General features: G+C 38.4%; 5 protein-coding genes across 5 annotated transcripts; 3 read left to right on the top strand and 2 right to left on the bottom strand.

Annotated features, from left to right (window-relative positions):
• Positions 1-117: 117 nt before the first annotated feature.
• LOC144215922 (occludin-like) lies at positions 118-5,059 on the top strand. Its single transcript, XM_077745136.1, has 9 exons — positions 118-167; positions 1,047-1,125; positions 1,503-2,226; positions 2,636-2,794; positions 3,326-3,441; positions 3,803-3,901; positions 3,969-4,140; positions 4,453-4,494; positions 4,591-5,059. The coding sequence occupies exons 2-9, from the start codon at positions 1,076-1,078 to the stop codon at positions 4,687-4,689; spliced, it is 1,461 nt and encodes a 486-aa protein (XP_077601262.1). The 5' UTR covers positions 118-167; positions 1,047-1,075; the 3' UTR covers positions 4,690-5,059.
• Positions 5,060-5,210: 151 nt separating this feature from the next.
• LOC144215937 (stromal cell-derived factor 2-like protein 1) lies at positions 5,211-7,111 on the bottom strand. The gene is made up of 3 exons (XM_077745163.1): positions 6,873-7,111; positions 6,285-6,481; positions 5,211-6,043 (listed from the first exon to the last, which is right to left on the bottom strand). Exons 1-3 carry the CDS (start codon positions 7,045-7,047, stop codon positions 5,753-5,755), a joined length of 663 nt encoding a protein of 220 aa, XP_077601289.1. The 5' UTR covers positions 7,048-7,111; the 3' UTR covers positions 5,211-5,752.
• Positions 7,112-7,873: 762 nt separating this feature from the next.
• On the top strand, positions 7,874-15,525 carry LOC144215912 (DNA topoisomerase 3-beta-1-like). The gene is made up of 18 exons (XM_077745126.1): positions 7,874-8,030; positions 10,321-10,452; positions 10,756-10,862; positions 10,947-11,021; positions 11,172-11,365; positions 11,468-11,624; positions 11,697-11,810; positions 11,958-12,048; positions 12,259-12,413; positions 12,514-12,619; positions 12,885-13,031; positions 13,128-13,301; positions 13,414-13,542; positions 13,635-13,784; positions 13,860-13,960; positions 14,549-14,750; positions 14,903-15,090; positions 15,175-15,525. The coding sequence occupies exons 1-18, from the start codon at positions 7,961-7,963 to the stop codon at positions 15,451-15,453; spliced, it is 2,571 nt and encodes an 856-aa protein (XP_077601252.1). The 5' UTR covers positions 7,874-7,960; the 3' UTR covers positions 15,454-15,525.
• Positions 15,526-16,127: 602 nt separating this feature from the next.
• On the top strand, positions 16,128-22,340 carry LOC144215913 (syntaxin-binding protein 1-like). The gene is made up of 19 exons (XM_077745128.1): positions 16,128-16,275; positions 17,340-17,389; positions 17,476-17,557; positions 18,028-18,104; positions 18,185-18,263; positions 18,334-18,437; positions 18,575-18,723; positions 18,803-18,887; positions 19,333-19,463; positions 19,576-19,683; positions 19,777-19,837; positions 19,926-19,991; positions 20,100-20,180; positions 20,242-20,380; positions 20,467-20,576; positions 20,655-20,756; positions 20,986-21,071; positions 21,217-21,374; positions 21,458-22,340. Exons 1-19 carry the CDS (start codon positions 16,239-16,241, stop codon positions 21,565-21,567), a joined length of 1,815 nt encoding a protein of 604 aa, XP_077601254.1. The 5' UTR covers positions 16,128-16,238; the 3' UTR covers positions 21,568-22,340.
• On the bottom strand, positions 22,185-27,507 carry LOC144215916 (neutrophil cytosol factor 2-like). Its single transcript, XM_077745131.1, has 16 exons — positions 27,287-27,507; positions 27,014-27,195; positions 26,823-26,905; positions 26,538-26,646; positions 26,319-26,435; positions 25,831-25,938; positions 25,663-25,722; positions 25,534-25,571; positions 25,032-25,170; positions 24,899-24,967; positions 24,440-24,527; positions 23,992-24,104; positions 23,723-23,889; positions 23,515-23,623; positions 23,150-23,273; positions 22,185-22,798 (listed from the first exon to the last, which is right to left on the bottom strand). The coding sequence occupies exons 2-16, from the start codon at positions 27,185-27,187 to the stop codon at positions 22,692-22,694; spliced, it is 1,605 nt and encodes a 534-aa protein (XP_077601257.1). The 5' UTR covers positions 27,188-27,195; positions 27,287-27,507; the 3' UTR covers positions 22,185-22,691.
• Positions 27,508-27,528: the final 21 nt, after the last annotated feature.

The raw sequence follows: 27,528 nt of genomic DNA, 5'->3' as shown, positions 1-27,528 counted from the left end.
GGATGTGCCGATTGGGCATATAGTAGCGTAACAGGTTTGTCAGGTAGCATTAAGGCGGGGCTTCTGTGATGAGCACACCTTGAAACCCGATTTTCTCTCAGGTGCACTACAAGAATCATCTTTCCCAACGTCATTGTGATCAATCATTTCTAGAGCTTGCAAAGAAAGGTAAGTTCCCGCATGATGTTTTTCATCATTTTTAAATTTAACGCCCTAAGAAAGATTCACGTTGCCAAAATTATAATGATAATAATAATAATGATCGTGTCAGATGCACATTGTTAACATATTATTGTTGAATATTCAAAACATTCAATTGCTTAATTCGTTTGCACAACATTGAAACTTGTGATTTGGTGGCTTCTTCCCAAATGTTTTTTATTGAGTTGCTATGCCTGCGTGTTTGCTTCCTGTTTTGTCTTCTCAGACAAAAGAAAATTATGCACTTGAAAATAACCAGATGATCATTTATGACAAAATTGTGGGGAGTTGAGATTTTGTAATGTTATTTATCATTGTTTCAATCTGATGGGATTTGAGAGACACATGATGAATTTTAATGTCTGGCAAATTTGAAATGGTACAGCTATATTTCACATCTGTTAAAAAATGGCCATTTTGGATTTAAAAAGCAGTTCATCCTTGTTTAGAATAAGATTGGGGGATCATTGATAGAAAAAAAATAGTTCAAAAAAGTGCTGATTAATGATGGTTTCTTGAATAGAAAATATAGTACTATGTTTAAACAAAGACAAAGTGTGCCCAAAGTACAGCGGACCAGATTGTCTTATGCTGAAAATATTTTGATTGAACCAACAAACTAAGGAGAAATATTGCTGGGATTTTTTTCCAATTAAAATATTTTAAGATGAGTGAAACTGCCAATTTATGAAAAATGACTGTAATTGTCAAAGGCTAAGCAACAATGAGTGAATTCATCCCGTAATTTAAAAGCGGAAAATAAATGTGAATTAAAGTGCCAAAAATGGACATAAAATGAATTGACCATGCTTCATTTTCTTTTTTAAGTGATCACCTTATTTTGTAGTATAATACATTCCAAGTGGACTTCACCATGCCAGGCAAAAGCAGCAACCCACCATACCAGCCGAATGGCAGCAAACAGTGAGTATGCTATCAAAAGGAACAAGTTCCATTATACTTTGAAACATTTTTTTCTATAAAAGTTGACAATTCATTCATTGGAACACTTTAAAATGGTTATCTAAACAGTTTGTGTGAGCATTTTGGAAATGCTGTCTTTGTTGGCCCATTAGGAGCAGAAAATTGTGATTTACATTTCTATTTTATGTCAATAACTTGGGAGATTTTTGATCGCTCTTCTGGAAGATGCTAGTGGAAAAAATGGCTTGAGCTAAGGATATTGCTTTACGCATCAGTGAAATGTGTAAATATTATTCTCTCAGAACATGAAATCAGATGTGCATTGCAATTCAAACCAAATTGGAATTAAAGTTTCCATTTTTTTTTTTATCTTGCAGCCATAGCAGCAGACACAGACATAGTGAATTCATGTCCAATCCGGCATATTCCTACCGCTCTGGAGACAAAATGCTCCACTTCTATCGCTGGACTTCACCACCAGGTGTGATGAAGATACTTAGTATAATCATCATCATCATGTGCGTGGCCGTGTTTGCCTGTGTGGCATCAACGCTCGCCTGGGACTACGACATGAACGCCATCGGCGGGAGTGCCTTGCTTCCGGGCGGCGGCGGTTCGTTTGGCGGATCGTACGGCGGCGGCTTCGGGGGCGGCGGCTTTGGTGGTGGCGGCTCCTACGGCGGCGGCTCGTACGGGGGCATCGGTGGAGGTTTTGGAGGAGGGTCTGGAGGTGGCTACAGTGGCTACGGAGGAACCACGCAAATGAATCCTAAGGCTGGAAAGGCCTTCCTCATCGCCATTGCCGCCATCACCTTCATAGCCGTGCTAGTCATTTTTATATTGGTTATTTCAAGACAAAAGGCGGCGCATTCGTCAAAGTTCTACCTTGCAACCATCATCATCTGCGCCATCTTGGCATTTTTGATGCTCATTGCCACCATTGTGTACCTGGTGGCTGTAAACCCCACCGCCCAGTCCACGGGTTCCATTTACTACAATCAGATTCGCCAGCTGTGTGCCCAGTATCAAAATCAAAACGAGGCCCAGGGGATCTTTCTCAACCAATACCTGTACCATTACTGCGTGGTGGAGCCCCAAGAGGTGAGTTGATTAGAAACATTGGGGCTATCTATATTCCTTTTTCTGTGAGATTAACTTTTGCCAGCACTAACTGGAATTTAATTCCGAATTAATAGGAAAACCATTGGTTCATATATGAGCCACAGGGTTTAAAATGGGATTGGTAGTCCGAAAATAATGGAATAAATTTAAAAACATCAAACCTTTTGGTAGGTCATTGTATAGTTTTTTGTTATTTCTGCCAAAAGTATAAGTCTAAATCGTTAATACGCAAGGCAGCACTACTGTTTAAGATTTGGGAACATTTTCTGAGAAAATAAAGGGCAACAGTCTGAAATATACAAAGAATGAATGTCTTCTAAGATGCAAATTTTTGGTCATTGGGAAGAAATTGGTTGAAGAGTGATAATTGATCTTTGGGTTTCTGCAGGCCATCGCAATTGTCTTGGGCTTCCTGGTGTTTGTAGCCCTCATCATTCTACTGGTGTTTGCTGTTAAGACCCGCGCCAGCATTAGGCGCTGGGGCAGGGACCGAATTCTATGGGAGGAGGTGAAAATTGTCAACGACAACCACAGCATTGGAGAGTGGGTGAGTACCTATGAGATTCAATTTTGGGGCAAAATGCACAGAATAGTAGATAAGGTTGTTAGATTTGGCTACAAAAATGCTACATAAGAATAAACCGGACATTTCTTTTTGTTTCCATTTTGTATTTATGAAATATTTGGAGGTCCACTCACGTCGCTATGTGTGACACGTGAAGAATTTCAACAATAGTTCCTGGGTGTGGTCAACTTAAGAGATTTTAACACTGAGTATAAAGTAGAAATAGGTTGTAAATCCAAAATTCACACTGCATATTGTTATTGACTTAAGTCAGGTTCACACTTGGTTATTCTACTCGCTTCATTTCCCTTCCAAAGCAAAAACAAAAGAGCTGACAGAACTGACATTTGCGTTTCTGTAAAGGCCATCATTAGATTCCTGTTTACGTAGTCGTATTCCGGCATACAAAGAGTACCGGAACAAGTTTGACTCGTCAAACTGCTCTTTCACCCTCGGAGGAAAAAAAAAATGCTCGACTATAAACAAGTAGTGTTACATGATCTCTTTTTACAGGTCAAAAATGTGTCAGGTGGACCAAAAACGCTGATGAATGACTATAACGATCAAGTTGGTGCACCTCCAGACTATATTGATCAAATGGAGCACGACAAGCCTCTTTACTTGCCAGGGTAAGCAATGCAGCCTAATTGGCAAGTTAAAAACAAAGTAATATATATTGCTATCTGAAAAATGAGACTAGCAAGAAAAAGTTGATTATTTTTTTTTTTTACATAAAAGTTGAAAACAACTCTTTATTGAGCCACTACACGCAAATTTAAATATCTCATTAAGATTTTCACCTTGTTAAAACAAGCCCTTCAGGATATTCTAATTTTCCGTGTAGTATTTTTACAAGTCATTAAAGGTGAATCCTAAAATCTTTTACACATTTACCAACTAAATCGATGACTTATTGAATGAATTATTTCCTTAATCTTTATTCCGACTTGGACCCAAAAATAATACCAAATATCTGAATCTTGTTTGCAGAAATTCTGATATTTCCGGCTCAGTGGATGGCCTTCGGGCTTTGAATGATTACGATACTGGTGCAGATTTAGGGGACAGCTTTGAGGAGAATTTCAGCAAGTAAGTAAAACACGATATTTTGATTTGCCTGGTCATTTTTTTGTTCACATTTTCTTCACTTCTATAGATTGTTTCCTTCCATTATTGATGAAGAAGAACGTCTGGCCTACAAACAAGAGTTTGAGCGAGATTACAATGAGTACAAGAGAATTCAAGGGGAGCTGGACAACATCAACCAGACCCTTGCTGATGTGGATCAAGAACTGGACAAGCATAGAGAGGGCAGTCCACAATATCTGGTAAGTGGCATTGTGCTAATTTCATGTGCACAATCACATTTTCTCATACATTTTGGTGGTACTATAATCGATTATTTTCCTGCCATCCTATTAAATTTGGCTCAGGATCTTGGCATAATTGAATAGATCATACTCAAGTTTGACTAAGTCAATAGACTTGTACGCTTTCAGAATTGCATCTTGTTTGCCTTGAAAAGATAAATCAAAATTCGACGATCCCCATTTAAATGGACTAACATTCTTCTCGTTGAGGAATATGTTCAAAGGCTCTAAAATGTATTTATTTTGTTTTCTTGCATTTGTTTTTTCCAGGATGCCATGGATGAGTACACAAAACTGAAGAAAATTAAGCAAGTAAGTCATGTAAAATGTCTGCCACGTTTTTTTTTTTTTTTGACTGAAATGACCTATTTTTAAACTTTTTTTGGTGGATATTTCTTTTCATTGCAGTCCGATGATTATCAGCACATGAAGAAGAAATGCAAATTTCTCCGGGCCAAGCTATCCCACATCAAAAGGATGATCAGCAACTATGACCATCGACCTTAAATTTTGAATAATTTTTATATCAAGATTTTATGCACAACCAATTTTTAAGACCCTTTTTAAGACTCACCACAAGCTTTTACAAAAGTCATTCATTTTTAGACTTGCGGTAGCCGGGATATGTGTGGCTTTAATGGGCTCACTTTTTTTAAATTCCTGAAGCACGATACAGATGAATGAGGTGTATCTTATGATTTTTTTTATTGTAAATAAACAGCATGTCAAGTAACAGTGAAAACATTTTTAAACATTTTATTGTGATAAGTCAATCATTGATTTCTTTCTAAACCATTGACTGGCTATATTGTTCATGTTTTTGCCTGTAATAACTGTATATATTTTTAGCAACACTGAAATAAAATGTGACAGTAAATTTGTGATGTTTGTCATGATTTTAGCATTTTTAACCATGCTGAACCACACTGAATTTTATCTACCAATATAAATATTTTTTGATTGAATACTGCTTTATCCAATATGGAATAAGCATTTTGGGGGAGGGAAAAAAAAAAGACTGGGAGAAACCAGTTTTAGGTTTTATTTGAAATGTACAAACAAGTACAGTTTTTCAATAAGAAACAATAGTTTATCACCAGTTATTCACGCAATGTATTCTTTTTAGTTCTCAGGTTTCTGAATTAAATTTGTATACATTAGTCAATATTGACCAAGGTGCAATACTAATTACAGTACAGCAGTTATCCCTTCTTTGACAACTGTTTTTGGAGTTATCCTGACTAATGTTAATAGAATTGCAAGTTAGCATTATTTGGATCACCAAAGATGGAAAAAGAAAGTACCCAAAGTTAGTTTTTTGAACACACCCAAACCCCAGTCATTGCGGTACAAACCTGGATGTGCCAAACAGGCATAACTAAAATAAACATAATGCCCCACTATTTTGAAAATATTTGAAATAGGATTTAATATCAAAATGTTTCCACCACACATCACTCCGAACTTATAAAAATGCAAACACGGGGAAAAAGGGACCAAATCATAACCCGGATGAAATAATTTAGCAAAGCACAGCCATGGACAAGTTTTGTGATGAGTGGATTTTGTTTCAGAGTTCAGTGTGATGGGCAGAGTGATGGAAGGGATCCTGGCTGGGCTGGATGAATACACCTTCCATAACCTGCCACCAGTTATGCTGGTTTGGAGTGGGCATGCCGTGCACTTCCATTTGACCACGGATGGGGGGGCCGTACTGCTCGCCCGTCACGCTCAGAAAAACATTGGTACCTACATGTTTGAATCGGACTTCGTCATTACGCTCCCAGTGAGTACCATCACATTGCACTGTCCAAACGTCCAAGTCGTCACCCTCGCCATTTTCTCCAAATGCACTGACCTCCTGTAATAGAACAATCTGGTCAATTGTACAGCATTTTGGGGGAATTTTTCCATTGGAACAACTGTTTTTGATTCATCTATATTATCCTTTTGTCTGGTTTGCAAGACAGTTTCTCACTTGGCACATTTTATGAATTACCCAGGGATCTCATTATGGTGCATCTTTAGGTCCCTGGGGAATTTTCGCACTGTAAAAAAAATACAAGCAAAACTCCTAAGCCTATTAAATGAACATTTCTTACCTGATGATTAGACAACGGGGAGTTGAAGTGGTGTGTGTGAAGGTTGCGACCGGTCTTCTGGTGTGTGAATCGTATAGCCTGACCACACTTAATTGCTGTTCCACGCCGACAGGGATAGTCGGGCTTTCCTCGTATCTGCCAGTAACTGTTAGCATCATCGGCGCTCTCCACTCCTGTCACAGATTGCTGTCCACTCCCTGACAAATACAGCCATATAATGAATGTATTTTATTTTGAAATTCAGAAGCGAATGAAACATGCTGATGGGAATTATAAAACAGGCATCATATTTTTGCAGAGTCGGGGTTATCTTAATTTTTCCAGTGTTCCTAGCCCTCCAACTACCTTTGAATCATAACCCTGAGTCGTGAGACAAGATAGATCAAAACATTCCTAGATTGTGGACGTAGTTATTTATTTAATACATACAAAATAAAATCACCTGCTGTCACCCTACTACTGCACATCGTTATCCTTAATTGCCGGATAGCATATACCATGATAAAAAAAAATGACTTAGATATTAATACAGTTATATATGATTTTTTTTTTTAAATTCACCTCAATTAACAGAAACATTTAGCCTACCTGAGCCATATTTGACATCGTGGGAATGTAGACGAACGCTATGCCTGGTGTTCAAGAGTTTTATCAGTGAACCGCAGGTGACATCTTGAAACTCCGACTCCTTCCCCTCGCATTTTAACCAAAACAGAAGAAATACCAACGATTTGACGAGATATGAGCATCTCATTTCCATCATGATTCAGTTGTATTGCTGTGTCGCTTGTATGCCAGGAAGCGTGAGCGACCCTCAGTGTGGAACCTCATCCATAATTTTGGCCAATCACAGCGTTACATGCAACAATACGCAAAAAAGGCGTCACGCATGGCGAATATCATGGCTACGAATGTAGATGCATGATACGCCCTGTCATCTGACTGGGTACCGTCGTTAACAGTAAGCCATTTTGCATCAAATGGTTTGGCTGCAGTCGATTTACTGCAATTTAAACATTCAACAACTAATCTAAATCTTTTCCTACTAAATATATTTCTCACAAAAAATATCATTTTTAAACTTGACTTCAGCAAGCTAATAGTATTTTAGTGGCAAAAATCAAATATTCTACTTAGCAGTAGGGCAAATTAGAGAAGATGCAAAATGCCAGAGTTACTTCACGACTCTTACACATCTAGTCCAATATTTACGATATCTAAAACACTCATCCTAACGTACAATATATACAGTGCTCCTCTTTATGAATATACATAGAAAATGTTTTATATAAAAGCACCCGAGTTTTTTGAGAACATAAAAATAAATATTGCTGCGTTGTTTTTTTTTTATAAAGATCCTTATCGATTTGACGTTAGACTGCTGTTTGTAAACAATCATGGGGTAACTATGGAAGGGACATTATTATTGCTAGTTTATAGTAGTTATAAACCATATGGTGTTTTGTTCAAAACAACATGAATAAAAATGCCCATGAAACACATAAACTGTACACAAAATCGCGATTGTTCGGGTTCACACTAGCCAGTCCAGTAGATGGGAGTATTGCATTTTTGAAAAATTGTTAAATACTAGTTTAAACAGAAGAAGAGGCTGAACAGTGACGAGGAAGATAAGAGCAACTACTTTTTGTATTATTTTTTCCAATTAATGCAAAATGAGGACCGTTTTGATGGTGGCGGAAAAGCCTTCTCTGGCTCAGTCCATAGCCAAAATTCTCTCTAAAGGTCTGTACCGATACATCATTTAATCTCTACAGATAGTCATTCAATCCACATTTATGTTCCTATCCGTGTACTTTCAAGTTGTAAACATACCATCAGATTTCAATGTTTTGCACAATCAAAGGCGCTAATTTGAACAATCGATTATATTCACGCATGCATTTGCAAATGTATTATTTACCAAAGGAACCAGAAGGATTTATGTTCAAATGCATTCTTGCTTTAGTTGAGAAAATCTCTTTATGTGTCATTTTCATTCATAAATTATTGGGTGTTGGACCAGGAATAAAAACTTGATGGACAAGTAATAGTGCAGAAGTAAAACTAATCACTGTTAAGTTAGATCTTCCTTTTCCCAAAATAATAGATTCTAGATATGTCTAGTATCTATTCTTTTGGGACAAAGAAGCAGCATTTGCTTATTCAATCAAACTATGATTGCATCAAAATGATAATATAATTGAAAATTTGCCATCACAGAATCAGAATCCATTGCGATTTAATACCGTCAATAAATAACCCCACCTGTAGTTTATTTGACTCTTTTATTTCTGACACTAGGCAATGCACACAGTTAGACTGTCAGAATATGAATTCCATCTTTGTAATCCCCTCCCGAGTCCTTTCATCAGTTAACATTAGCAGGAGATGACAATGTCATCCACCGCCATGTTCAGCTGTGTCTGGCAATAGCGCATATACAAGCAATGTTGATGAGTTCAAACTCCAAGGAGTAGCTTGCCGTCGGAAAACAGCTGGGGTTCTTCTTAAGGACGGGCATTCTCAGGGCTACGGGGATGGTCTCCAGACCAAAAGTATTGTCGAGACCCCTGCAGGAGTGGCTGGTGTGGCAACTGGCTTCACTTATCACCTGAGGTATCCGGTTCAAGTCTATGTTTTTTCTAAGGAGCAGAGTATGACCAGAAAAAGTAGTGAGCATGCACATATACATACTGTACACAGTTGTGTGTATATATACACACACTAGGGCTGTACGATTATTTTTTGGGGGACCATGTGATAATGAATGATAGCAATATTTACATTTAAAATGTAGAATATGCTGTATCCAGCCTCTTTTCTCAATATTACTTACCATCCATGGGCAAGCCAAAGATTTAGGTCTAATTAACCTGCCTAAATAACAACAATTGCCCTCTATTGATTAAGGGAGAGAGTAAAAAAGGACCAGTACTTTAAAATCAACGTGATTACCTCGGCAAAATGGATGTGATCATTCATCATATCATCATCAAGTATTTCAGTCATGCAGCCCATATATATCTACTTATTTCATGCAAAGAAATACTACTCACATATATTCCCAGGGGGCGATACTGCGCTCATTGATGCGGTTGGGCAAGTTACCCATCTGGCTGTAGTAATCCTCAAAATTGTACGTACAGATGGAATCATCCAGACATTGGCTCTGTAGTGTCATAGTCAGGCACTGATGGACAGCTAGAAAGCTCAGCAAAAATACACGCAGCAGCTAAAGACAAAAAAAATAACACAGGATTTTGTATTTATAGTTTGTCATATACAGATACTACTAACACTGTTAGTCCTCAACACGATAAATTGTAAATGCCACTTACCTGAATCCTTGCCATTAGATTTTTCAGGGGTAGAACGAGAGTTTCGATTAAAATTGTGCAATTTAGTTCTTGATGTTGTTTTTCGTCTTTGGTCTTCACTGCATCCTTTGGCAAGACTTTTGGCGACCATTCTTGATGTGGCCCTTTTTATCCCCGTGTGTTTGTACATGCTCGTAGGTCAGATGAATTTTAAAATGCATTTCTCAATCGTCATCAGTCGGTACGAAATGTTGATGAGGGGACGTGGATTGCTCATGATTTTACATTCACGTCCCTTATCAATTAATATTCAACCTTGAGGGAAGAATTTTATTCACAGTGGATGTCGCAATGTGGCAAATGAAAGCACTTTTTATTCCTGGAAAGAGAAATGTATTTTCAATAATTATAAAAGAGCCTCGATTCATTATAATGAAGATGATGTCGTCATTTTCTGCGTATTTATGCATTCGTGTATTTATAAACTCTTAAGATTTGGCCAACAAATTTTACTCGTATTTATATTTTTTAGAATTACTTAGTAGCCATATACTCCCTCAATTAAGATCCATTTTTTTGTATACACAATCGAATTGGATCATTTAATTGATTAAATGTATTCTATTCTTTTATTCATATTTATGTCATTTTTTTATGATTTTTTTTTGTTTAAAGTGCCATACGTTTGTCTTTAAGACTCCCTTTTCTGTTTTTAGGAAGTTGCACAAGTCGCAAGGGTCTGAACGCATCATGTTCCGTGCACGAATTCACCGGCAGCTTCCAGGACCAAACAGTCCGATACAAAATGACTTCTGTTTGTGGACATGTGATGAGTTTGGATTTTATTGGTGGGTATTATTTGAAAATGTGACTTGATAACCCATTGAATTCTTCTTCAAAGTAATGCCTGGTTTTGGTTTTATTACTAATGGTTTCAAATAAAGTTGTATCATAGTATTATTCTGCATCGTGTTTTTGTAATGGCCCATGCACGATGCAATAAAAACGTGTTCATTATAGCTTTCAATAACATTTTAAAGTTGTAAAGGGAAAAATAATAATTTTTTATCAAGCATGTAATTCACAAGAATGACTTCTCAATTTTTTAATGATAAAATCCACTGAAAATAATACCTTTTTTTTTCTTCAAGCAAAGTACAACAACTGGGATAAGGTGGACCCCGCCGAACTTTTTAGCCAAGCTCCAACTGAAAAAAAAGAAGTCAACCCCAAACTCAACATGGTGAAATTCCTACAAGTATGTCAAATATATTTTTTTCTGGATGAGTAGTACTTCTCTAGATTTGTATCTTTGACCCTTTGCCTATTCTCATTTTGTCAGATGGAGGCCAGAGGCTGTGACTACTTGGTTTTATGGTTGGACTGTGATAAAGAAGGCGAGAACATCTGTTTTGAGGTCAGACTAACATCTAAACATTTTTGTATTCTTATGTCAATGGTGCTAATGGTCGCAAAGTAGAGAACTCCTTCCATTAGTAAACATTTGTCGATCACTAACTAATTAACCTTATGAGAATGTTTTGTTTGGGTTTTTTTTTACACCAAGGTCCTCGATGCTGTCCAACCAGTGATGAAGTCGGCGCTTCAGGAGCAAACAGTTTATCGTGCCAAATTTAGCTCCATAACTGATACCGATATCTGGAAGGCAATGAATACCCTGGGAAAACCCAACCGCAACGAAGCCCTTTCGGTGGATGCGCGCCAAGAACTGGATTTACGCATTGGCTGCGCCTTCACTCGGTACATTGTCTTCCGTCCCAACTCATTTTCTGTCCCTCCATCTCACCATATCACAGCAATGTGACTCCTATTTCTTCAATCTGCATGTCACCCCACTCTCAGCTTCCAAACCAAATATTTCCAAGGAAAGTATGGAAATCTGGACTCAACTCTGATATCATTTGGACCCTGCCAGACCCCAACTCTTGGCTTCTGCGTGGAACGTCATGACAAAATCCAGTCCTTTAAACCGGAGAACTACTGGGTTATACAAGCAAAAGTGAATAACACAGACACCTTTCATACCAACAAGTGTTTTAGCGGTGTACTCAAATGTTTCATTTTTGCTTAGGTGTTTAAAGGAAAGGACAATCCACTGACTCTTGATTGGAATCGGGTTAAGGTCTTTGACAAGGAGGTGGGACAAATGTTTGTCAACCTGGTCAAGACATCCAAGGAAGCTCTGGCAAGTATAAAGTAGTAGTCTGTATATGTATAATATCCCTGTCAATGAGTTGCTGTCTTCGGTTTGCCAGTGTTGTCACTAGAGAACCAAGCTCGACTTGTTATGATGTCAGAAAATATGAAAATCCTATCATTTGTACTAATCCAGGTGGAGTCCGTGACAAAGAAGGAGAAGGCCAAGCAGAGACCACAGGCTTTAAACACTGTAGAAATGTTGAGAGTGGCAAGCTCTTCCCTAGGTATGATATTTTTTTAAAATAATGTATTTTTAGATATTCCTTGTGTTAAATGTCTATATTTAGTAACTCTGCTACTTGAGAACAAAAAAGCCAGCATCTACATGATATAGTTCTGTCTCACACCAGCCTATAAAAATGTACAATAAATAGAAAAAAAGGAATGTTAGCAGTGAAGTATTTTGATCTGATTTCTTTTTTTTTGTGTCCCAGGTATGGGTCCTCAGCATACCATGCAAATTGCTGAGCGTTTGTACACTCAGGGCTACATTAGCTATCCTCGCACAGAAACAACACACTATCCTGAAAACTTTGACCTGAAGGGAACTCTGAAACAACAAATCAACAATCGTTGGTGGGGAGAGGAGGTGAGAGCACAAGTTATCAGTTATTAAAGTCCCATCTGATTCCCAATTTCTGCATTGTGATCCTAATAACGCACCCCAAACATGTGTGTTTCATCACCAGGTTAAAAATCTCCTCTCGGCTGGAATAAACCAACCCAAGAAAGGAGTTGATGCTGGGGATCATCCACCTATAACTCCCATGCGTGCTGCTTCAGAAGTAGAATTGGGTCCGTCTCAGAGCTAAGATTTGATATGGAAAATATTCCCATATATGTTTATGTCAAATTCCTGTAAATATTCACCCTTCAATGACCATTCAGAGTCCCTCAGTATCGATTCAATAATGTATACTACTTGCTAGATTGACAGTCAATTCTTAAAAAAATGTTAAGTGACTGAACACACTTATTTGGTTCCAAACAAAATCCAATCCGTTTTTGGCACAGTTCAGGACATTTTCAACTTTGAGCGGTTTCCCTCTGCTCACCACAGGAAGCGATGGCTGGCGCCTTTATGAATACATAACACAACATTTCATAGCTACTGTCAGCCCGGACTGCAAGTACCTCCAGACAACTATTGTCTTCAACATTGGCACCGAAGTATTCACGTGTAGTGGGAAAACACTCATCTCCCCTGGTAAATCTTTCAGTAAAAACAACTTTTTACTGCCACCAGCTCAACTCTTCTCTGCTTCCTCGATATTGTCAGGCTCACCTATTGTTTTTTTCCTAGGTTTCACAACTTTTATGCCATGGCAGGGCATCCCTCTGGAAGAAGCCTTGCCCGACTGTGAAAGTGGTGACGTTTTCATGGTAGAAGATATCAAGCTGCTGGAAAAGCAGACGGGTCCTCCAGACTACTTGACCGAAGCTGAACTCATCACTCTTATGGAGAAACACGGCATTGGTACTTTTCAGCACTCAGTGTCTACTATAAATATTAGTATATTGATAATATTTGTGTCTGGGTTCCCCCCCAAAATATGGTAACATCCACATTTTTTGTGTTTCTCCCACAGGTACAGATGCTAGCATTCCAGTCCACATCAACAACGTCTGTCAAAGGAACTACGTGACCGTTGAGAATGGACGCAAATTGAAGCCTACAAACCTGGGCATTGTCCTGGTCCACGGCTACTACAAGATAGGTCTCAGATTATGTCAAACTTTCTCCATGCCTTGTTTAATATTTTGTCAAAGCGACTCTATAGACAGCCATATGCTATTGTGTCTATGACAGATGCAGAGCTGGTCCTACCTAGCATTCGCAGTGCGGTGGAAAAGCAACTGACCTTAATTGCACTTGGGAAGGCCCACTTCCAGGACGTACTCCAACATGCATTGGAAATCTTCAAGAAGAAGTTTCATTATTTTGTGGATTCCATCTGTGGTGAGTTGACTTCCAGCCATGCCTTGAAGACAACCCCCTTTTCTGAATGGATAAGATGGTGCTCTGGATTCACAGGAATGGATGATTTGATGGAAGTGTCTTTTTCGCCAATCGCCGATTCAGGAAAGCCAATGTCGCGTTGTGGAAAGTGTCGTCGTTTCATGAAATTCATTCTGGTAAGCAAAGGGAGGCTATTTAATTATTTGAATATGATTGGATTAGTGAGTAAAAGGATGAGGTTTGGAGAAAAAAAAGGTTTTCATTTGGAGTTGCAGAAAGCAAAATAAAAACTGAAAAAATTCAATATGCAATTAGCTAAGTTTTCTGGAATGATTATTTTCCCTTTTTTTTACACTATGCATTAGATTTCTCTTAAAGTTGACAAATGAAAAGTCCAAACTTTACTCAAACTAAATCCTCCATTTGAAATACAATGAATCAGAAAAGCAAAATTACTAGGTGTCCCTGCACTGGTTGAAGAAAAAAACTGCATATAAAGTAGCTTCCGTCGTCATCGACTGGCTGGGATTTGTCCGTTATGAATTAGTTATTTTCTGTTCATTGTCAAGTACTTAAAAGCCTTTTGCCAGACAAGAAAAAAAAAATAAAAGTGAGTCACATTTCCAATATTTAAAGGCCATTGATCAGATGAATCAATTCTGTCCAATACAAAAAAAAGAACATTTTATTCTCCAGGGGTATAATTATAGTAACGTGTTTTATGTTTGTGCGTAAACCTTTGACATTCCTACCTTAACGTGCAGGCCAAACCAAGCCGGCTTCACTGCTCCCACTGCGATGAGACCTATAGTTTGCCCCAAAATGGAGCCATCAAACTGTACAAGGAACTTCGCTGTCCATTGGATGACTTTGAACTTGTACTGTGGACCTCAGGCACCCGAGGGAAAAGTTACCCACTGTGTCCGTACTGCTACAGCAACCCACCTTTCAGGGACACAAAAAAGAGTAAGATGCATTTAGAATCTTGCAAAATGACAAAAAGGCTTTGTAGAAAAAATAGGAGTATAATTGAGATTTTATCAAATGGTTTTGACTCATTGTATTTAATGTGTATATTTAAATCCTGTTTTTTCGAATGTCTTGCATTCTTATTCTAGATGTTGGCTGCAATGAATGCACCCATCCTTCCTGTCAGCACTCACTCAACTCTTTAGGTATTGGACAATGCGTGGAGTGTGACAGTGGCGTTTTGGTGCTGGATCCAACTTCGGGGCCAAAATGGAAAATGTCTTGCAACAAATGCAACGTGGTTGTTCATTTCTTTGAACATGCACATAGAGTGCAGGTAAAACTCTTGGTTAATTAAATGCAGAGTGACGGTTCATTGGCGAATCCATAATTCATTGTTGTGTGTTTCTTACTTGTTCAGGTTGCCCAAGAGAATTGTGATGCGTGTGACGCGTCCCTGGTCACAGTAGATTTCAATAAAGCTCGCACCCCGTTGCCGGACGGTGAAACGCAACACACGGGCTGCGTTTTCTGCGATCCGCTCTTCCAGGATCTGGTGGAACTCAAACATGCTGCCATGAGGCACCCCATGCACAGAGGTGGAGGCGCCAGACGAGGACGAGGGCGAGGAAGGGGACGTCGCGGACCTCCCAAAAGGCCTAAAGACAAAATGGCTGAGTTAGCTGCTTACTTTGTTTAGTGGACTGGATGACCTTTTTGGATATGCTGGTTTTATTTCTACATTTGCTTCAATTAAATAGACCTGATGAAATCACATTTGTGTTCATTTTAAATTGGGGAAATTTATGTAAGGTGTCTGTCTTATGTTTCAGGATTTCTGACCCACAAGAAAAAGTAAAAATGCTGAAGTTTAGACGAGTCCTAGATTTGAACTGACCTCAGGTTCTTGTCAGATGGTCAAGATTGAAACTTGTCAGGGCCACGGGTAGCATACTCAATTTTAGAGTTGACTTGGACTTCACAAAAAACAAATCAAAAAACATTACTGTGATTAAACATGTGACAGTTTCCATAATCATATGAAACAGTATATACCGTGCAATTGCTTGCCTGGGGTAGGCTCCATCACCCCCGCAACATCTTGAGCATAAGGAGAAGAGGATGGATGAAGAGATCCCATCACCCTTCTGTTTTCAGCCCTTTGTCGCCCTCTAGCGGTGACAGCTCACATCACACCAGAAAATTTAAGAAGTTGGGGCTCCTGTTAAAAAAACATTTATTGTTTCAGCATTGTCTGTTTTTTATTAATTGCATTTTCAACTAAACAGCAAATAATGTTCTATTCATACTCTAAGTGCTGCCACATCCATGAAGGCGGCGACGATAACGTACGAATCAGCGCAGAATGTGACGTCAGTCTGTCTTACGTCACTCGGAGAAGTGCCCAGTGTTTTTATTTATTTATTTATTTTGGAAAAGCGCCGTCAAGCAGAAAGAGGAAAGAAAGCGCACCAGGACTCAAACATGGCACCTTTTGGACTAAAGGCACTTGTTAGCGAAAGTAAGAAATATTTCAATATTATTGATCTTTCTTACTCATTTGTTCAATTTTCAATGTGCAAATGCTTTCTATTACATATCATCAGAAGCTAAAGTATAAAAACACAATAAATCATGGTAATAGTCTTCAATAATATTTAAATTTTCTTTTTATTTTGCATATTTGCCTGTTTAAAATGCTAAAAAAAATGATCAAAATGTTTCCAATAATAAATATTTTAATATAGTTCCCCTCTAAATAATGTTTTATCAAAATACGTTTGGTTATATATTGTGAATTTCATTAGGCTAAAACATGTAATAAAACTTGATTTGTTAATGACAGTCATCATTTAAAAAGCCTCTCTCACACACACACACACACACACACACACACACACACACACACACACACACACACACACACACACACACACACACACACACACACACACACACGCATAAGGAAGTCTGCAATTAGTACATTAGTGAGTTATAAGTGTGCATTTATGTCTCAATGAGGATTGATGTTTTCCTGTGATGTTGTGTGAGATGATATAGAACTGCCCTGAAATTACGATGAGAAGAGTTGCACGGACTAAGCGGATTTGAAGCAGATTAGAGGCAGGGATTGCGTTTACCCTCCACGGAGGACAGACTGGATTGCTAAATCCCAGTGATGGAAACTGGGACACGCCATATCAGTCTTGCCCATCCACCCACCTCAGCGTGATTTGATTTTATCATTATTATTGTTTGGTTCAATTTCTTTACTGCCCAATGAATGTTTAAATCCACTTTTTGAGTCAACGTTGTGACCTTATTTGGAATTTTGGCACCACTAGCACAGAATGTATTTTAGGGAATACTTACAAGCATATAACACGTCAAATTAAATGTCATTTCTTAAAATAGTTCAATTCAACCCCCTAATAAATTTAGGTAACACCCAAATCCATCAATTGTTTTTTTTTATGCGTATCCAACAATTTTCCAGGTAGAAAAATGGGCCAAAGTAGTCTGTCAAAACTAGAAATGGATCATTACTTCTTTTTTTTTCAACTAATAGTCTTTCTCACTTCACAGAGATAATGAATGGTGTGATCAAGAAAGCAAGAGAAAAAGCAAAATGGAAAGTAAGTAAAGAAAGTTTCCTTCTTAATTCTGCTTGTTAAAGCCTTACCTTTCACGGTATGAAGACTTGGGTCTCCGTCATTTGTAGGTTCTGGTGGTCGACAAACTGAGCATGAGGATGATTTCTTCCTGTTGTAAAATGACAGACATCATGTCAGAGGGAATCACCAGTAAGTAGCACTGTATTTACGGCTGAAAATCCATCTGAAACACAACAAATACTTCTTATTTATGCTTATTCATACAGTACATACAGAATGAAATGCTTTTTTTCCACACTAAAATTTTGTGAGTTCAGTGTTGAGTACTCAATTTCTTATCCACAGTCATATTCGTTCTTTCAGTCCAAACAGTGCCGTCAGCGGCAGCCAACGAGTTAACAAGGAACTTTAAAATGCCCCAAAACCAAGAGGAAGTAACCTGAAAAATGGGCAAAAATAATAGGAATAATAATAAAGGATCTTAAATTTACAGTACCCTAAAATGACAACCATAGAGGTGCAAATTCACGTAACCTGGCGGTGGATGCTCATCCTTCAGTGGTCATTCGCAGCCAAATGTGGCGAGTCATCGTGATCAGATCTCCTCTAATGTCAATTCACGACTGATAGAAGGCTGAAAAGTATCTTTCTTTTCACAGTTGTCGAGGACATTGCCAAGCGAAGGGAACCTCTGCCTAGCATGGAAGCCATTTATCTGATAACCCCCTCAGATGAAGTGAGGAGAAATTGCTGCTATATATATCTTTATCATATTGGAAATGCCAATTTTACACGAGTGTTGTTCTCTGTCGACAGTCTGTTGAAGGTCTGATTGACGACTTCCGAGACCCGAGTTCTCCAAGGTACCGAGCGGCCCATGTGTTCTTCACCGATAGTGAGTAACACAAAACAAAATACAATCATTTAAAAAAATGGAATTTAAATGCGTTTTTTTTTTCTAACAGCAATTCCAGATTCCATGTTTGGTCTGTTGACCAACTCTCGCGCCTCCAAAGCCATGAAGGCCTTGACGGAGATTCATGTCGCCTTTCTGCCCTACGAATCTCAAGTAAGTCAATATTTCTATAAATGGCTAAAGAAATCATTTTGTCTTTGCATCTAACAACAACAACAACAACAACAGTTATTCAACTGGTGTCCTCCATAAGAAACCATTCCAATACAATTGGTTTGTCTTGGTTACAGGTCTTCTCCCTGGACAGAGTAGATGCCTTTCAGGACTTCTACAGTCCCTTCAAAGCAGATGTGAAAAACAACATGCTTGAAGCTTGTGCTGAACAGATCGCCACCTTATGTGCTACGCTAAAAGAATATCCTGGAATCCGATACAGAGGGTGAGACCATTTTTAAAATGTTTAAAAAAAAAACCCTGCTATCACAGACTGTACATGTATTATTTTTTGTGTTATTCAGAGAGTATAAAGACTGCGCAGTTCTGGCCCAAATGCTGCAAGACAAGCTAGATGGCTACAAAGCTGACGACCCCACCATGGGGGAGGTGAGAAATATTAATCAAAGAAAAATAAATATACAACCCAATTTGACTTCAATAAATGACATGTATTCTACCTTCCAGATTCATAGTCATTTAAATTTAAAAAATGTCAGGGCAATATATGATACAATTTGGCCAAAACAAGCGGTAATGTGTCTCTCTGTACATCCACATGATGCTTGAAAAAGACCAGGCCGATATAAGGTTCTTACAGACTAATCTGTCGTTAACCCTAATCCTTAGAACACTACTTCAAAACAAAAAGAATGCTATGGGATCGCCAATGTCTTCCTACGTGGGAATCAAAATATTAGGATATTTAAGATACCTACAGACTTTTCAAAGACCGACTAATTACACAGATTTAATATGAATTTACACACATAAGGAAGCAAAGTCTACGCATAATGTTTAAAGTATTTTTCCCATCTGTCCTGATTTTCTCCAGGGACCAGACAAGAGCCGTAGTCAACTAATCATCCTGGACAGAGGGTTCGATCCTGTGTCACCTCTTTTACATGAGCTCACTCTTCAGGCAATGGCCTACGACCTGCTCGGCATTGAAAATGACGTCTACAAGTACTGTATATCGCCACCATACAATATTCACTAACATGTATGATGTACATATCAAAATGGAAGAATTCCAATGGAGCGATCATTGCTGCTAGGGTAAACTTTTCCCTTTCAGGTTTGAGACCAGTGGAATGGGGGAAACCAGAATAAAAGACGTCATATTGGATGAGGACGATGACTTGTGGTTGAGTCTGAGGCACAAACACATTGCTGAAGTTTCAACGTAAGTCGCTACAATGTATACTACCCTATTTATACCTCCCAAAACTCAAACTTCATCAAATAAAACTATCCTCAATACTCTGACTCAATTTAGGGCTGTGACTCGTTCCCTCAAAGAATTTTCTGCCAGCAAAAAGATGAACACGGGAGAAAAGGTAATGAGCAAAACATCCAATCGACTTTTACGCCCAACAAGGACGTTAAATGTCAATTCAAATCATGAATCACTCTTCTGTCTTTCAGACCACAATGAAGGAACTGTCTCAAATGCTGAAGAAAATGCCTCAGTATCAAAAAGAACTAAGCAAAGTAAGACGAGCACACATCTTCTTAGTGAAATGATTCACCCCCCCCCCCCATAGCTGTTACTACGATAAACTGACAAACTCATCCACAAAAATACCCTCATCTTGTCAGTATTCAACTCATCTTCACCTGGCTGAGGATTGTATGAACCGCTACCAAGGCACCGTTGACAAACTCTGCCGCGTGGAGCAGGTAACAGGCTCTTTTAATGAAATGCATAGACGCAAAGAGGTGAAAAGATCTTTGAATGCAGGACCTAGCGATGGGCACCGATGCAGAGGGCGAGAAAATCAAAGATCCCATGAGGCTTATTGTACCCATTTTACTGGATACCAACGTCAGTGTTGCCGATAAGATCCGCATCATACTGCTTTATATTTTCCTCAAGAATGGTCAGTGCACTTATTTTTCACTTGGATATCCTTTCCAAACCATATTACATACTCTAAATTGTGGAGTGTGTGTGCATGTGTGTCAGGTGTAACCGAAGAAAACTTGTGCAAGTTGCTGCAGCATGCCAGCATTCCACCAGAGGACAGTGATATCATTTCCAACATGGCGCACATGGGAGTGCCGATCGTCTCCGAGGTAAGGCTGAAAATGGAATTCTACGCTCAGTCATTGGATGAACAAATTGCTCATTGTGACATAACAATTCCATTGCAGGGGACTGCCAAGAAAACCAAAAAGCCAGACCGGAAAGAGCGAATCAGTGAGCACACTTACCAACTATCAAGATGGACACCACTTGTCAAAGACCTCATTGAGGTTCGTTGACGGGCAAATGTTTTTTTTTCTTCAAATGTTTATATGAACATAAACCCAATCTAAAAATGTTTAGTTTTAAATCCAGTTGAAATCCCATTGTTTGTATCATGACAACATTAGCGCTGAATCATTTTGCAATGCCATTTCACATTCTCAATTTCTTAATGTCAACGTCCTTGAATGCCACCCACACAAATCAAGATGCTTAATCCAATATGCATTCCAACAGGATGCCATTGAGGATAAACTGGACGTGAAGCAATACCCATACATTTCTCAAAGACAAGTATCAGCCAAAGCCAGCGCTCCGACAAGGTGAGCATATCACAGCACTCTTTATTTCTAATTCTTGCATAGCATGAATCATTGTTTCCTGTTACACCACAATGACCTCTATTGATTACTATGTCCAGCAGAAGTTTGTTCATCGGCATTTCCCTTTTTGTTTTTGTGAATACAGTAGCGCCCGCTATGGTAACTGGCACAAAAACCGGGGACCCACAGAGGTGAAGACTGGACCAAGAGTTATTGTCTTCATTATTGGAGGCATGGCCTACAGTGAGATGCGTTGTGTCTATGAGGTCACACAAGCCAATGGCAAATGGGAGGCCCTAATTGGTAAGTTCTTTTTTATATAGGCCTACAGAGGCATTAAATAATGGAGCAGAAATTGTGTGAATTAATTTTGGGTTCTTGTGCAGGGTCTACTCACATTCTTACGCCTCCCAAATATCTGAAGGAGCTACAACACCCCGATTTCCTGGACCCCAATGCAGAACCTGAAATCACCGAGCAGGAGTCAGCACAGTGATAGGCAAAAGTTAATTGCTCTTTCATTTGTGGACTGTATGTGGATGCGTCTAAATGCATCTTGAATTGAGGATTTGGGTTTTTTTCTTTAAGTAAACACCAATTTCCTGCAACCACTGTAATGACCTTTAAAATCCATTCTACTCACAGAATTTATACTCTTATTTCATATAAAGCACTCGCTCACTTTTTTCTGTCATTGACTATGGTCAATTTTGTTTGGTTAATGTTTATGGCGCAGGGTTGTAACTTATTTGTAAAATTGTCTTGATTGTGTACATGGTGATTTCTATATGTGAAATAGTTTAGATGTAGATATTAAGAGAGTCAAATAATAGGGAATTATTTTAAGGGTTTATCTACTAGATGTTTTATGAGATTACGAGATGTTGAGAAAATAGTTGTAAGACTGAAATGGAAGCTAGTTAAATGTTATGTTGATTTAGAAATTCATATTTCTTTGTATGGCAATGTATTTTGATACTTAGATGCTCATCTGATGTTTATTTATTTATTTATTGGAACAGGCTTATGTAGGGCTTTGCTTTTGTGAAGTGATATACGTTGTTTCCTATGTTTTTCTGTGTTTGACCATTCCTTGGAATATTCTTAGCACTGTTAAAAGTGTCAACAAATTGCTTTATTTATATGCATGCATGCATGTAGGAAATTGAGTGTGTGGACTGCATAGTGTCATTGTTTTTTTTTCCTTCTAGCTCTTATGGTGTTTGTGTTGGAGTATAAAAAGGATTAAAAATAAAACTTTAGACCACAGTTAAAGCTTTCATTATATTAAATGACTCATTTGATGTGCAAATTAAATGTTTTAAACTTTTTTTTTGTTTAAACTACCGAGACATGATGGCAGCGGGGATATATAAAAATAAAAATCCAGCTAACACAACTAATTTAATTAGGCTAAAGTACAACTTCTAATTTTCATTATTTAGCAGTATGTTATCATCACACAAATTATAGGTATATCAATTTTCTGCCACATGGCATCAGCCAATATTTTCAACAGCTTTAACAAATGTTAATCATCTAGGTCCCAACAAAATGAGTATACCATATTTCACAAATATGAAATGAAGAATGGATACTTCGATAAGTGTAATGTAAAATTCAAAACTGAGATGTCTGCAATATGTTTTCAGTTTCCCTCGTGGCAAAGCTGCTGGGAAAAATGCCTATATTCCCCGCACAGTGTCCCTCCAGCCATTCCTCGTTCACTATTAAGAAAAAAGAAAGAGAAACATAACAATGAAAAATTATAAAGCGATCTAAGATCTTGTGATGTCATTTGAACTAACCAATCAGGTATGTCAACTGCCTTTAGGTACATATACGTAGTTGAGTTTTGTGGGAAAGAACTTAACTAGCGCCCGCCTAATGTTTTCTGTACTGTCCTGTTTGTCAACACAGATTAAAGCATGGTGCTGGTCCTGCTGCATCTGATGGATTTATTTGCCATTATCTAAATCTTTGTAACAACTACTGTGTTCCTAAAAATGGCAAATAGGATCTGTCCTGTCTAGAAGCTCTATATCATAAAAAGATAGAAAAAAACTATGTTATGCTACCTTCACTCAGGATGTCAATGGTGTCCCCTTCGCTGAACTCCAAATCCTCTGGACCCTGAGCTGAATAGTCATATAGTGCCACCATTTGGTAGAGTATAGAATGGTTTCTCAGGGAATCTTCCATCTGAAATACAAATACAAATATGTTAATTGTTTGACTTGTGTATGATTTTGAACCACCTACTGGCCCATGTCATTTACATATCCAAGCTATTAAAACGTGACCAGCGAATGGTGATACGAATGAGGCAATACACACCCCAAGTCCATATCACTATATACTACTTTCTGTATTTTAAAAGTTTGGAAGCGGACTCTGTATAGTCGAAATAAAACTAAACATGTAATTGTGTTAGAATCCTCACCCGGCACCACAGAGTGGTTTTGCCAGCCTCTGAGATCTCTTGTATGGTCCCTCCTACATCTAATTCCCATTCAAGTGGCACCAGGGCTCGAGAACCCTGCTTCTTATGTCTGATAAGAGAAAGAGTACATCTTTAAGGATCCCAAATATTGTGTGAGAGAGGTGAACATGTGGGGGAAAAAATGATTGTCTAGATAGAATAGCCTGACCTGAGGCATAAAGAAGATGCCGGCTGGTCCAACTGTTGAGCAATTTCTTCCTTCAGTTCATTGTATGATGTATTTGAAGGTACTGACATGGCCATACTGTACGTGTAGTGAACTTTTACGGTCACATAGTCTGTTTCCTCTTCTTCTTCTTCGACAGGGTCAAAATGCTGAAGAAAAAAAAATGGAAGGAGGCGGCAATTCCATTAAAGTACGCCATAAACGTCACTATTTTCCTGGCAGAAAAATGTTGTCATTGAGGGACAGTTTACCTCATTTCTGGCTGATGGAGGAGCCGCGTACGTTTGGGGCACTGGGCTTGGCACTTGAGTGTGGGTGGCACTTGAGTAGGATGGAGGTGGTGTCTCGGAAGGCAATTTTGCCCCTGCATAAATTCATGGCTGTAGTGAAAATGCTTACTATTACAACAGTCATTAAGTGAAAGCTAATTAGAGTTGATAGTTATGCTAAAAGACTGTATTAGATGGTACACCTTTTGAAGCACTTTACAAACTGTGAAGCATTTTTAACTTCTGAACATCGGATACATATGAATGTATTCATTCCATTCTATTTTTAAAAAATGTATAAATATTAGAGTTGAATTTTAGTGTGTTGATCATTAAGATGTTTAAACTGCTTTAACGTTCCTTCTAATACTATCAAGTGAATAGAAAGCTAAGCAAGCACGAGCAGAAAACATCTTCATTCTAATTTTACCATAAGTAGGCGGAGCCACACTAGGCTTATTATGTGGCCGAGTGGGTGGTTTGAGTCCTGGAGGGAGTGGAATCCCAGATGGAAGTTTCTGTAAAAAACAAACAGGTGAAGTACTAACGTTTTTTCAACCAACAAGAAAATTGCTCTCACTATATTTCCTTCAATCAAGCTAGATTTTTACTTTTTACTTTTTCTCATGGCCTTGTAGGTTTTATCCTTTTTTTCTTACCCTTTGAACTAAACTTTTTGTACGCCTTCATCTTAACTTTTGTGTGATTATGTTCCGTTATATCTTTTCAGAAGAATAGGTTACCATTTAAGTAGTATAAATTTCAGTGTTGTTCTTTACCCGGATTCAGAATCCAGAAGAGATTATTTCTTTGTAGGACTGGCATTAAATGAATTAGCATAGACCTGCCACAAAAAACATTGTGTATTTTTAGTATCTAAATGACTTACATTGCCATCTTTGCTTTTGGTCATCTTGTTATCCAGCTGCTTTAACAGAGACATTGGAACAAGTCCTCTCTGAAAACAAAAAAAAATCAAATCAGCAACTGACACTTTCCTATTGTCCATTTCTCCCTCTTACCTGTCCATCATATATGACTGTTGCCATCCCATCCTTGTCCTGATCTTCAAATAAAAACACCTTTGCACCTCCGGGCACTGTCAGGTGGCCCGGGCCTCGAGCCATGTAAGGGACCGTCATACACATGTAGCGAGACATCCTGTTATGCAGTCACGACATTTGATGGTATTAAAATTAATATTTCACTTCAATGCACGACATATAAAAAAGTGCTGGCAAAACTCATTCCAAAAATACACAATACTAATTTATCATATTTCAGTAGTTTTTTTCAATGACCAAAAAACTGTCACTTGCCCATAAATGAGGGTTTTCATGACATTCATTGAGGAAAAGTCAACTTTTGAATAGCTGGCAACACTCATAGAAAGTTTGAATTACATAATATACTGGACAATAAGTGCTTGTAAGGGCTCATAGCCAATAGCTCATAGTGAATCCCCCCCAAAGCTTGGCTTCATACGGTAAAATGGAATTTTATTTCAAAAATCAGAGTACTCACTCGGCGCCTTCCACTTTGGGCTGATAGTAACCAGGTTTCTACAAAGGGCATGATTACAGTCATGGATGAGAGTGGGCGACATTTCTAACAAAAGCAACAAAGAAATGAAATGAATAAGTCCAATCTCACCTGTAACCTGAGCGGCTCAAATCCCCCATGATCGTCATTTGGAATAATGGAGGAAATCACCTTCAGGTAGAAGGCAAAATAGAATTTTAACATTTTGTTAAAAAGTCAAACTCAAATGTTTTTGCTCTACAACAAGATACCCCCCTCCCCCCCTGCATTTCTGCACACCTTTGCTTTTCCCAAGAAGTCTCTCTGCTTGAGCTGTTCCACCTCTTTTTTCCTGGGACGAAACACCACACCTTCAGGTACCAAGAGAGGCGCAATCATTTCTTTTCTCTGCGTGTTCAGAGGAAAACAAGCTTTACTCACAGAAATGGAATATTGCCCTTTTTAGGTTAGTAAACAAGGCAAATTTGGACGCCTTTACCCGTTTAACAGGCTGCACTTATAGTAACCGTTCCATAACAAATTACCCAACAACAGACCAACAAACAGTCACTTTATACCCCCCAAGATGCACAAGGTATGGAAATAATTTTCAATGTTTATGTTGTTTGCTAATAATTTCTTCAGTTAGTGTTCCATTTATTTTGTTAGTAGTTAATGGCAGGATATTATTTGTCAACACCCACCAAATTGTGAAAATTCAAAGTGTGATTTATACTCCCCAAAAATATTGTCATCTACAATTTGAAGTGAAAATGACTGTCACTCACCAGGACACTGTCCAAGGCCATCTCCAAATTCCCCCCAGGATTTTCTGACATGAGAACATCCCTGGCTTGTTCCCACTGGTTCATTCGGCAGTACACAGCAGCAGCATTGTGTAACAGCTAGGGGAAATTTGAAAAGATTGGCTTCCTAAATTTGAGGCTAACTTTCTAAAGGCTTAAATTGCAAATTTTTCATGAAAAAGAAAACAGCCAGTTTCAGACCTGCCAGCTGTAGAGCTTATAACGGAGCCCAAGTTGCCGATAGTCAATGACAGCATTTCCTCGTAAGTGTTTCTGGGCCCAGACACAGTCAGACAGAGCCTCCTCCAATCTGCAGGATAAAAAAAAACATTAAAGACAAAATAAAGCAACAGCGAATTAATACAATTAGAAATAATCGGTCATTTTAGTAATAATGATCCATTCAAATTAAAGGGAAAAAAACACACTTACTTTTCATTTAATCCCTATTAACAAAATGAATAGGAAATGGAATCTTTCAATCACCTGTCAAGTTGCATCTTTACTGCCGCTCTCTGGAAGAAGGCAACTGAGAGACGCTGATCCTTGACAATTGTGAGATCCAAAGCCTGAAAGATGAGATTTACTCATCTATCCCAAAAAATATCAATGCATACAACCCAAAATTGCATTTCCCGTTTGCCCCTTGCGACTGCAAAGGGGTTTGTTGGGGTCACCTGAAGGGCATCGTCCAGCTGTCCCAGACACAGGTGTGCTGATGCAGCATTGAAGTGAGTACCGGAAGTAGGTTCAGTGATTTTCTCCATCTTTTCCAGAGCTCCTTGCCAGTCCTTTTTATCCATTGCATTGACAGATTCATTCCACCAGTGCAGAAAGTCTTTATAAGGCATTTTTCTGCCTGAAAAAGAAAAAAAGTTGGTGAAAATCAATTGTGTGTCAACAGAAAATCAATAATCAAAAATAATTTCATTTAACAGATAGACTTTTACCTTCTGACGTGAAGAGTTGACTTGCAAATAAATGGTTTGTACTGCTTTGTGAAGGAAAATCAGGGAAGTGAGACTTACTGAAATAGGTTTACACACCTGCGAGTCTCCGCCCACAAGGAAGTGATTTAACCACATTCCTCTGTAAGCACCTGCAGAGGAAAATAAATTTTGTGCTTCACCTGTCCACATTACACAAGTAACGAATAGAGTGAATGAAACCCGTTCATCTCGACCATCTGCAT

The sequence above is a fragment of the Stigmatopora nigra genome, chromosome 22 (assembly GCF_051989575.1).
Source record: "Stigmatopora nigra isolate UIUO_SnigA chromosome 22, RoL_Snig_1.1, whole genome shotgun sequence".
NCBI classification, from domain to species: Eukaryota; Metazoa; Chordata; class Actinopteri; order Syngnathiformes; family Syngnathidae; genus Stigmatopora; species Stigmatopora nigra.
The sequence above is the reverse complement of the archived record's forward strand: the minus strand, read 5'-3'. Positions and strand labels throughout refer to the sequence as shown.

Bases quoted from the DNA above. Each gene is read 5' to 3' on its own strand.
- LOC144215922 (XM_077745136.1), top strand. From the start codon at position 1,076: ATGCCAGGCAAAAGCAGCAACCCACCATACCAGCCGAATGGCAGCAAA. The intron at 2,795-3,325 runs GTGAGTACCTAT...CTCTTTTTACAG, and splicing joins ACCACAGCATTGGAGAGTGG to GTCAAAAATGTGTCAGGTGG. The intron at 4,495-4,590 runs GTAAGTCATGTA...TTTTCATTGCAG, and splicing joins AACTGAAGAAAATTAAGCAA to TCCGATGATTATCAGCACAT.
- LOC144215937 (XM_077745163.1), bottom strand. From the start codon at position 7,047: ATGATGGAAATGAGATGCTCATATCTCGTCAAATCGTTGGTATTTCTT. The intron at 6,482-6,872 runs GTAGGCTAAATG...TGTATTTGTCAG, and splicing joins CGATGTCAAATATGGCTCAG to GGAGTGGACAGCAATCTGTG. The intron at 6,044-6,284 runs GTAAGAAATGTT...GTTCTATTACAG, and splicing joins CCCCGTTGTCTAATCATCAG to GAGGTCAGTGCATTTGGAGA.
- LOC144215912 (XM_077745126.1), top strand. From the start codon at position 7,961: ATGAGGACCGTTTTGATGGTGGCGGAAAAGCCTTCTCTGGCTCAGTCC. The intron at 11,022-11,171 runs GTCAGACTAACA...TTTTACACCAAG, and splicing joins GCGAGAACATCTGTTTTGAG to GTCCTCGATGCTGTCCAACC. The intron at 13,302-13,413 runs GTACTTTTCAGC...TTTCTCCCACAG, and splicing joins TATGGAGAAACACGGCATTG to GTACAGATGCTAGCATTCCA.
- LOC144215913 (XM_077745128.1), top strand. From the start codon at position 16,239: ATGGCACCTTTTGGACTAAAGGCACTTGTTAGCGAAA. The intron at 19,684-19,776 runs GTAAGTCGCTAC...GACTCAATTTAG, and splicing joins CACATTGCTGAAGTTTCAAC to GGCTGTGACTCGTTCCCTCA. The intron at 21,072-21,216 runs GTGAGCATATCA...TTGTGAATACAG, and splicing joins AAAGCCAGCGCTCCGACAAG to TAGCGCCCGCTATGGTAACT.
- LOC144215916 (XM_077745131.1), bottom strand. From the start codon at position 27,187: ATGCCTTATAAAGACTTTCTGCACTGGTGGAATGAATCTGTCAATGCA. The intron at 25,939-26,318 runs GTGAGTGACAGT...CTGAACACGCAG, and splicing joins TGGCCTTGGACAGTGTCCTG to AGAAAAGAAATGATTGCGCC. The intron at 25,171-25,533 runs GTGAGTACTCTG...ACTGCATAACAG, and splicing joins CCCAAAGTGGAAGGCGCCGA to GATGTCTCGCTACATGTGTA.